Here is a 10,503-nt window from a genome sequence, read left to right as displayed (position 1 = left end):
TGCTGTGAAGATGAACTTGAAATAGATGTTGTATTTCGTTTGCTCAAGGATAAATTTGAAATGACAGACCTTGGCGAGCCGAACTATTTCTTGGGTCTCGAAATAAAGCGAGAAAATGGAAACTATAGTGTGTCAGTAGAAGGATACATACATCGTATTGCGGAGAGATTTGGGCTTCTCGACGCTAAAATAGCAAAAACACCGATGGAAGTGGGATATATAAAAATTGATGATAAAAGCTCTCTATTGTCAGACGTCACGATGTACAGAAGTCTAGTGGGTGCACTGTTGTATGTTTCTGTTTGCGCAAGGCCAGATATAGCAGCCAGTGCTACGATACTTGGGAGGAAAGTATCTTGTCCGACTGAGGCCGACTGGGTTGCCGCTAAACGAGTTGTTCGCTACCTATTGGGAACGAAACATTGGAATCTGTCCTACGGTGATCCTAATGAAAATCTTTTAGGATATTCGGATGCTGATTGGGCAGGTGACATAAAAACTAGAAAATCAACATCAGGATATGTCTTCAAGCATGCCGGAGGAGCTGTTTCGTGGGCTAGTCGAAAACAGAGTTCTGTGACATTATCGTCCATGGAATCGGAGTATATGGCTCTTAGCGAAGCGAGCCAGGAGTTGGTTTGGTTGCTGAGCTTGTTCGAAGATTTCGGTGAAAAACAGAAAGGTGCAGTGAAAATATTTGAAGATAATCAAAGCTGTATCCACTTTGTTAGTTCAGAAAGAGTTAATCGTAGATCGAAACATATTGAGACACGTGAATCTTATGTAAAAGAGTTATGTTCTGATAAGGTCATGGAATTGCATTATTGTTCGACTGAAGACATGGCAGCTGATATGCTAACCAAGCCTGTAGGATCAATTAAGCAGATGAAGTTTGCAAAGATGATGGGACTGATGTAAGATGATAGCAGCGATCGTTGAGGAGGAGTGTTAGTGTAGCAACGATGCAGCCACCTTTATATTCGTTACTTTGAGCGGTGTCGGTGTATATGTGTTAGCAGTTAGCGGTTAGCGTGTAGAGCAGAGCAGAGGCGCAGTGCAAATGCGTCATTATACTTTTATATACTGTACGGTGAACACGTGTATCGTGTATTATTGTCGTTCTTAATAAAGTTTGCAGTTTAAGTTTAAACGGTGTCTTTTTTCTTTAGCCTACTTTAATCGAATAGTACCAACGATCGATGTGGCGAGATATACCAGCGGTCATAAATAATTTCTCATTATCAATGAAAAAATTTATGCACTGCTAAATAAAAGAATATTATCAAAACTAGTTCTTTAACAGCAGAAACTAGGACAATATGATTGCTGGCAATCTATCTAACGAATGCATTAAAAAATGGACTGATTTCGGATGGCGATTAAAAAAAGTTTTCACAAAAATGCCTAGCCAGGCCAGGACTTTACGGCAGTTAGCGGGAACCGGGGACAACGCAAAACAACAGAAATTCTAAAACGTAAGAGGAAGTGGACCGGACGCACCTTGAGAAAGCACTCGACTGAAATCCGCAAGGACAGTGTAGAAGAGGCACACACCCACTGGCTCATGGCGACGCAGCTTAGCCAACGACATTCGGGTTGTAGATGAGAACCTGTCTTGGCGACAGGTGAAAGCCATGGCGGATAACCGTCGGCAGTGGAGATTTCTGATTTCATCTTTTTGTTCTGCCGGATCGGCGGACATGTTCAAAGTAAGATACTTCTTGATAAAGGGGGCAATTTCCGGCACAGAATTCGTCTGAAGTTTTTGGAGCGTCTTAGTAGAATTCGTATTGTACATATATCTTCACGTTAACAAAATGACAAAATAAGTGCAAATTTCAAGACCACAGTTCGGATCAGTATGTCGACACGCAGATTAATACTGCTTAATACAGATTAATGGTGCTCCGAGAAACTATCGTTGGGCCAATGAGCGGAAATCGCGAAGTGTTCAAAATCTGCGGTGCTCAAAATCGTTAGGAGTCGTTACGCCGGGTGTCGCCGATAGTACAAGGGTTTGAAGGGAATCATAAGGCGGGCTTCATGGAAGCTTGCGCCACTGCGAACCGAATTTTCGCCTTGCAACAGGCGTAGCAAAAATGTCGGCAAAAATGTGTCCACGCATCACATCTTCACTGATTTCAAAGCAGCATACGATACAATCGATCGAAACCCAGTGTGAAAGATAATGCATGAACACGGTTTCCTGGACAAACTTATGCGACTGATCAGTGCTCACTAGATCGAGAGATGTGTTTCATGCGCGTCCAGGGACACTCTTGGAGTCCTTTCGAGAGTTGACGGCTTATCGTGGGTTGATCCGAAGAGCGGGCATCGAATCGAGAGGGAATTTGGGATGACTGGGTTATAAATAAATGCATTAGAAACCAAATACCGTGAAAGCACCAGTCGCCGCTGGTGGTTTCACGGAACACTCAAGTTTTTTTTACACGGAGAATACAAAAAAGCAAAGCCTTAGGCTTTAGCGTCTTTCTAAGACTTGACCCTTCTTTATCGACGGTCCTACAAAACTATCTAGCTAGCACACGGGGGATACGTGGCGCGTAAAAAACCGTTTAAAAAAACCGCGGTAATTCAAAAAATGGTTATAAAAAATCGCGTTAACGCATTAAAATCATCGTCATTAAAAAACCGCGTTAATTCAAAAATCATAAAAGACGTGTAAAACAGACTTCAGTGTATATCAAAAGTAGACGCTCAAAGGAGACGAACGCACACCTCCTACGGACGGTAATCGTCGACAGTGTTTCTGTTCACTATGCTGAAGAGTGAGTTCAGTAGTGTTAGAATTATCATCAATAATAAGAAATAAAGAAATAAAGAATTCGAATTGATGGTGAAGACATCAAAGTGGTGAGTTCCTGTTTTGTTTAGGATTAATTTGATCGGTATACAAGAACGAGGCGATTGATAAGATTGGCAGTGCTCTACGACCGCGAAACTTGGATTATGCTCACGCCCGAACAGAACGGATCTACCATAGAGTATCATCTTTCTCTAGAAAAGAATAAATTACCGTCAACGGAGCAATGAAGTGAATATTTTTCATATTATTAGTAGGATTTCACAATACAGTTACTCACATTTCGGCGTAAAGGTAAACTGGCAGCAAGATTATACTTTCGATGTTCTATTTTATTTGTTGTAACTTGCAATCTACAAATAACGTTTTGCTTCAGCCATTTTTCTCTCGGAGGAGTTAAACATGCACGAAAAGTACTGTTACGCTTTATTTTCAAATAAATATACCTGTAAAATGAATAAATTATTTTGCGACAATACGAAACTGATCGGTTTTAATCGATTAAAGATAATTTCTAGTGGTTTTTGATTCCGCGAAAACAATTGTAGCCAAATTCAATACATTTCACAAATGTAGCGGTTTACAATGAACACCTTTGATCATCCTTGCTGCAACAAATAATTTTTACAAAAATTTGCGCTGCTGTTTACTAGCGTTTTAGTAATGTGTTTACATCTTCTGGTATCAGTAGTAACTTCATTAGCAACAATATTCACCTACATTTCGTCACTACACAACAATTCATAAATATCGTAATATCTACTTACTAAACAGTGACCCCAAGCGCAGGCTTTGTTCCGAGAACATCGCTCAACTTTTGCTGGTACATAACCAGAGTGTTCTGATCGGTGATGCCTCGATTTTTGCAAATCAAATGCAAAGCATTTAAATACTGCATCTCGGTGAATTGTGTTCCTTTCTCGATTATTGAGGTTAAAATTTCCTGCACAAAAAAAATTAAGTTTAATATACGGATGAGTAAAAAAATAGTAAAAAGATAAGCAACTCACATCTGGATCAAGGTAAAACATTTCGTAAAACGACCTAGCATAATCGAGCGCCACCTCCCGGGAAGCGGTGATGCTACTGAGTGTTTGCTGCAGAGCGAGTGCATTACGGCACATGCGTTGCACTCCGGCATGGTCTATATACTCCATGGAATTGGCTGTCATCACGAGTATTCGGGAAGCTAAATGAGCCAAGCCTTCGAACACGTACTGAGGAAATCAAAAGTTAAATTATCAATTAGATTGATTTCGATTACTTACGATTTACCTTTGTTTTTCTCGGATGTAACGTCAAACTTAGCGCTTCATCCATATCGGAAAGCACTTTTGTCAGTTTAAGCACCTTCGCATCCGGTTCAAGCGAATCATTCTTGTTCGGATTGTTTGGCTTAAACTTATCCGACGGATTGGACTTAAGATAGTGGAAGCACTGTACGCGCACCTCTAAATGCAGCACCAACAGACAGGTGTTGGCCAATTCTTCGAACTCCAGAGCTAAATTCATCAGCACCTTAATCATACCGTCCTTGACAACAACCGGCGAGGAACTGGAACCCCCACCAGTGAGCAACCCATTTACGATGGGCTTCCGTAGATCGTTAGCAAAATCGGTTATTCGGTTGGCGAACCATTCCATGCTTTCCTGCAGAATGGCCAACTCCTTGAGGACGCCGACATCCGAGAGAATTTCCTGCTGCGAGATACCACCCTCGCCCAGGTTGCTGGTAAGCATTTCAGCTTCCCGAACGTTCCGCTGCTGTACAGCCGTGGGGCTTTCCTCCTCCGAAGGTTCCGTTTTCATAAGTCGCTTCTGGCCCGGCTGTTGCTTGTGACGCACGTTGGACGTCTTGAGATCGGTCCAGTTCGGAAGAGATCTGAACGGGACGCAAATGATGCGATTAGAACTTTTTGATAGTGATATACGTAAATTTTGTATTCAAAATAGACTAATTTACATGTCTTTATTGTTCAGAGGTCATTGACAGTATCAATAGAGGAAATAGCAATATCAAAAAGATATCGAAGGGGCCAACCCAAATAAAAGTCTTCGGTTCGGCAAAGGACACATTCCAGCGTTATGGGACACAATTAGCAACCATTTTTTCTGTGTGAATTGGTTTCAGTTTCACCAAATTTTTGCCAGAGAGCTGGAAAAATATGCAACTAAAAGTGGCCCAATTTTCGAGTTGTATGCCATGGATTTGGTAATTCGCATAGTGGGGATGGTGTCACATTACGCTGGAATATATCAAAAGTTGCTCTCAAAATATTCCTGGAGAAGGCCGTTCCCCGGCAATATCTTCGGCAACTGATTTATCCGTAAAAGAAATGGTTTTAACCATACTCGTCAGGTTCAATGACGTTTTCATGAACAGAAGTAGCATCATCATCTGGAACCGGTGGAAGAATGTCATGCAACTCGGGATAAATTGGTACTGGTTGGACTATCGCAAGTGCGTTGCCAAATTCTTCTATCAAGATCTCCCATAGTAGCTGGGCATTAGTAACTACTGTAGTTGGTTCTGCCGCGTCTAGCGTGCTCGAATCTGGTTGGTATTAGACCACATTAACCTTTGTTGTTCATCAAGGCTCCGTTATATTGATGAAATGGGAGTTTCCATTGCTGCTACAGAATTACTAGAAACGTATGCTATTAAATTCCGTTTTATTGTCCGACACAAGAGTGGTTGGATTGCCGGACCAAGCAACCATTTCTCGTAGTCATTCAATCGTTGTATAAATGACTATTGAGTTTATCCGGAAGATTTCTGGTCACTTCTAAAAGCATTTTCAATGACCAGGTAGATGTATCCGTCGATCGACTCAGCACAAGCAATGTTTTAGGCTTGGAAGTTATCGAATAGTGTTCCTTAGTGACTTCGCAGCATCTGCACTAAACCACTCCACATCGTCGTGCACGTTTAATCAATAAATATAGGTAATGGATTTCATATGGTCCATGCCAGGAAGTTCTGTGTGTAGCTATAGAAGGATTTATTTGCAATATCCTTGGAGAACAACGATTTGTTCGTCGAACATCGCATTGTAGTTGACATCAATTTCGATTTCAGTGTGCAATGACGAACTCCTCATCTGCAATGACCAACTCCTCATCTGGTCTGCATTATTTAGTTATTAGCAGGCAAATTTGAATGATGAGATTTGAAAAGATGAAAAAAAATTCTCCAATTAACTCAGTTATGGGCTGCCGCTCTCCTATTCTTTGGGCACGGAATACTCGCCGCCAGATCCCGCTCTACCTGGTCTAGCCATCTTGCTCACTGCACTGCTGGTCGTCTTGTTCCTACCGGTTTCAAGTAAAACACCATCTTTGCAGGGCAATTGTCCTCTCGTCTGTTGAAAACTTCGAGCACTCGCAGCTTCTTCTCGAGTATTGTTCATAGATGTGGCGAATTGACAGTATAAATCGGAACCCAAACATTAGTGCCCGGGTCTCTTTCTCCACTTGACCATAGTTTGCTTTTGCAGATATCAGCTAACGGGATATGTGTGCGATTGCCTTGTCCTCCCCAGTTGGAAGATGACCTAGGATTACAATTAGTACTTGAAATTTTCTGCAACAATGATGTCCTTTGAAGGGTCGAAGTAGGTCAGCAACAAATACGACAGAGCGGATTTAAATCGATCGAAAGATGTTTGAAACTCTGCCGACCAATTCCAACGCTTTCATTTGATTAATAAACCGACTATAACAGTTACTTGTACCGAGTTGTGATCTGAGCTACTATCTAGCATCTTACGATGGTGGCAACTGAAAAATATAGCTTTCGCCTTTTCTAAAATCAGGACGAATGCCATCGTTGTCCACAATGCATCCAAGAAATTTTATTTAGAATAGGCAAAGTCACGCACCTGTTCAAGAGCTGCATGAAAGATTAGTCATGATCTTTTCTGGTTCAACCTGTGACCAGGTACAAGCAAGCACTCATATTCTGTATTTCGAACGGATCTTTATTTCGTTCGACTTGTTTCGAACGAGTTGTTTTTTCCCATTCGATTTTGCTGGCGGAATACCATCCATTTTCGTTCGAAAAGTCAACTCGTTCGAAATACAGAATAAAGGTGAAGATGTGACACAGGAAGGTTGCATGTAAGCGTCTGATAAATCCATGCGTGTGAAGTAACAACTCCTGCCAACTCAGCAGAGATGTCGTATGGTCTCCACAAATACAACCCGAGACATGGTCCGCTTTGCTTTGCTTCTATTTTCGCGACTGCAGCGTATACTACGGAACGCTTCAGATAGTACACTGAATGCGTACAGTACATCAGGGTATAATTTGACTTGCGCTTTGGACCGTAGCCTACAGTGCTCAGGAACATTTCGGGAAATTGCAACTTCAGTTTTTCCACGGTTTCGTCGAAGCGTTGGTGAACCACAATTATCAGCCCGCTTATGAAAATAATTCAGATTTCGAAAAGATCCATTCTTTCGATGCCCAAAACATTCAAATCGGAATGATCTGCAATGATGTTTCGCTCATTTTTGCTGACGTTGCTCACCATCCCAATTAGCTACGAAGTACGATGCTGGTCTAACAAGCCAATCATTGTTCGAATATCGACTGGCAGCAGCACCGTGCTAAATAGAGTTAGTAGGATCGTTGTACTAGCCCCGTAATCATCCTGTACTCATTTGCGAAACTAGAGTTGAATTCTTACATCTAACAGCATAGAGGTGGGGTGTCTGTTACCGTAATAAGGATTCCTCTCCACTGTGCTCGGTCCTGGGCTACTCGTCGCAAATTCGTTGAGCGTCTCGACACACGCAAGTAGGCTTTAACCTGGTCCAGCCATCTAGCATTCCTAGTGCCGGCGGGGTTCTCGAAGAGAACGGACCAACTTTCGCCAAGATGAATGGAATCTCTCCATGTAGTGCCTGCAACTCGTGGTTCAGACGCCTGCGGTACACTCTGGTTGGACCGATATTGAAGTCGTCTGCAAAGACTAGGAGTTGGCTACTCATGCTGAAGATCACTTTACTCGTTTCGATGCCCGCTCCTCGGATCACACCTTCAATAGCGATGTTGAATAACATACAGTCCATTCCCTTGTGGCAACCCTTTGCGCGACTCGAAGGGACTCGAGAGTACCCCCGAAACACGCACGTTATACATCAACCAGTCGCTCCAGGGTAGATCAAGGGCCAAAGAGAATGCTGCGTCAACGCATCCGTCAGCGTCAATTTGACAGTAAACCCATGGGAACTATCAGAATAACGTTGTCGAACGCTTTGACGCAGCATTCTGTTTGGCCCTTCAACTGCATCAGTCCGGAAAATAGGTGGCAACAGAAGCAGCATTGAGTAACTAGTAACATGTCGCATACCAAGTGTTGCATTCTACATGTTGCCAAAAAATTGCCCAGTTTAATGCCGAAGCAGCGCAAGCGCAAGCATTAAACGGCGTGGGTCGATCGAGAAAGATAGCATTTCGAAAATCTTAAATATTTCTTAAATAACGCTACAACATAGTTTTTCGAAGGTACATCATTGTGTGTAAAACCCGTACCTGATATAATATGTCCCTATAGTTGAGTATTCAAAACCATCTAATAAAAGCGCAATCTCATTTAAAATTTTGCTTCGTCTGTTTTCTCTCTCTAGTGCGCTGGCTTGGCCTTAAACGCACCTTAATAAAGCGCAGGGACGTCATTTCAGAACGCATGAGGCAGCCGTTCCGCCGTCCCGGCGAAACTGGGCGTGCCGTTGGAAAGCGCAGTGAATCTACCGGCCATGGAAAGGTTGCGAGGACGTCAAAACTACGCATCGAGAGCGTTCGCGATGAAGATGTCTTTGTTTCGAAAAGGTTCCTGGCGAGCAGTGAAACCGGCCAACCCGGATTTGGGCGAGAGAGCATTAGCGATGATTTGCCAAAGCTTTGAGAAGAATAATTACAGCCCGGTTCAGTGAGAAAATATGGAAAAAGAGGCGTGAGACAGCGGTGCGGATCGGTAGAGGACTACGTGGACGAGCCGTTCAATCAGCACACTTTTCGCACTTGTAGAGACTTATTTATGGCTGAATTTAGTCATAAATCGGTTACCACAACTGGTTTGGGACAATTGTTTCAATGTTAATGATCAATGGTTGGTTTCGTTGCTAATTAAGGGACTCTCCGAATAGTACAGCCCCATGATTATGGGACTTCAAGCGTCGGGAATGGAACTGACGGTGAACGTTGTAAAAGCAAGGATTTTGCTAGACATGAAGTGGCCGTTGAAAACCTCTGGGATTGAAGGAGCTCTCTACACCAAGCAAAAGCCACGATAACCGCAAACAGAGAAGAAGAACGGAACGTGCTTTACGTGCAAAAAACCAGGACAATTGGCAGCGAGTTGTCCACAGAAACTAGGCACTTCAAAACCAAATAGAAATGCTCTGTGGTGTGCTATGCTGACTACGGCGTGCGGTAAGGAAGAAGCGTGATATTTCGGCGAGCTCTCACATAACGAGGAGCGAGGAAAACTTTCAGAAGCACGAAGACTTGCTAGTTTCTATTAGTACTGCGACCAACCAGTCGATCATTTCCGTTGCCAAAGGGTTGTTAGCGATTAAGTTGAAAGAAGGTCCGATCGAAGTAGAAGAAGCTCTACACGTTCCTGATCGGACTACAAAACTATTGTCGGTGAGTAAGATCTTCAAATAAGGCAAGCTCAAGAATCATCATCTTTATCGTCTTGCGAGGCATACTTTGTAGCTTTGTCGGACACAATTCAAAAAGTGCTATGGTAGCAGTAGCAGTTACTGGAGCAATTCGACCGGAAGAAAGCGGCACCAGTTTTATGCGCCATCAATCCACAATCTGCATTGCCAAAAACAACATCTTCAACCCCCGGATTAAACACATATCCATCGTTCATAGGATAGGACAGGATAATTGATAACAGATGTAAACGTATTAGCTGAAATCATTGTTAAAATTGTTAATTTTAACGAACACCATTAAGTCATCTAAATCGTCACACCGCCATCGTTTCACAAATACACTGCAATTGACGCATACAGAGCACATAGTAAAATTTCCGACATCAATAAGCGGCCAAAATAAACGAAATTTTAACTTACTTATCAACATCGTGGAATAAACAAGTACGATTAATTCACAATAGGATGCATAAGTGACTCATCAAACTTACTTAAGAAACCTTGTGATGTCGTCATCCTTCAACCACGCTACACTGTAAATTCGCTTATCCTCCGTTTCTGGTTGGACAATACCTCGGTACGCAGCTTGACACGTTTCGCGATATGTTTTCAACAGTGAACATACCATTTTGAGCAGTTCGTCCGAGTACGTTGGGAGATCCAAGATAAGTTTTTTGGTTTCAGAGATTCCTAAAAAAATGTATAAACAATTATTCAAAATCAAACATTAAAAAATCTTTAAAAAGCTACTTACGACTTTCTACCAGTACGGTATTTTGCAGCAACGGTCTCGTCAATCCAAGTCGCTTCATCTCTTCCGGTGTAATAATTGAGCGCCAAGCATCCTGTGTTTTTGATAAAGATTCGATTGTAAGCTGTAAATTTCGATTGTGACCCCTCGCCAGATAAGCATCCTTTACGTAATTAGCCAAGAAGGTATTCAAACTGCACAATTGACTGAAAGGAACCCACAAACGATGGACGATATATTCATCGATTCAGTA

General features: G+C 42.4%; 2 protein-coding genes across 2 annotated transcripts in view; one reads left to right on the top strand and one right to left on the bottom strand.

Annotated features, from left to right (window-relative positions):
* The first annotated feature begins 261 nt into the window (after positions 1–261).
* Positions 262–918, top strand: LOC128739719 (uncharacterized). Its single transcript, XM_053835217.1, has one exon. It carries the CDS (start codon positions 262–264, stop codon positions 916–918), a length of 657 nt encoding a protein of 218 aa, XP_053691192.1.
* A 2,246-nt stretch (positions 919–3,164) lies between these two features.
* LOC128743666 (exocyst complex component 4-like) overlaps positions 3,165–10,503 on the bottom strand; it is a 129,630-nt gene continuing 122,291 nt past the window's right edge. Inside the window, exons 15-19 of the mRNA XM_053840285.1 lie at positions 10,254–10,456; positions 9,991–10,189; positions 4,100–4,706; positions 3,835–4,041; positions 3,165–3,767 (exon numbers count right to left, since the gene is read on the bottom strand). Of these exons, the coding sequence (XP_053696260.1) occupies positions 3,591–3,767; positions 3,835–4,041; positions 4,100–4,706; positions 9,991–10,189; positions 10,254–10,456 (1,393 nt within the window). The 3' untranslated portion in view covers positions 3,165–3,590. The remainder of the gene's footprint in view (positions 3,768–3,834; positions 4,042–4,099; positions 4,707–9,990; positions 10,190–10,253; positions 10,457–10,503) is intronic.

This window comes from Sabethes cyaneus, chromosome 3, assembly GCF_943734655.1.
Source record: "Sabethes cyaneus chromosome 3, idSabCyanKW18_F2, whole genome shotgun sequence".
Taxonomy (NCBI): Eukaryota; Metazoa; Arthropoda; class Insecta; order Diptera; family Culicidae; genus Sabethes; species Sabethes cyaneus.
The sequence above is the reverse complement of the archived record's forward strand: the minus strand, read 5'-3'. Positions and strand labels throughout refer to the sequence as shown.

Bases quoted from the DNA above. Each gene is read 5' to 3' on its own strand.
- LOC128739719 (XM_053835217.1), top strand. From the start codon at position 262: ATGTACAGAAGTCTAGTGGGTGCACTGTTGTATGTTTCTGTTTGCGCA.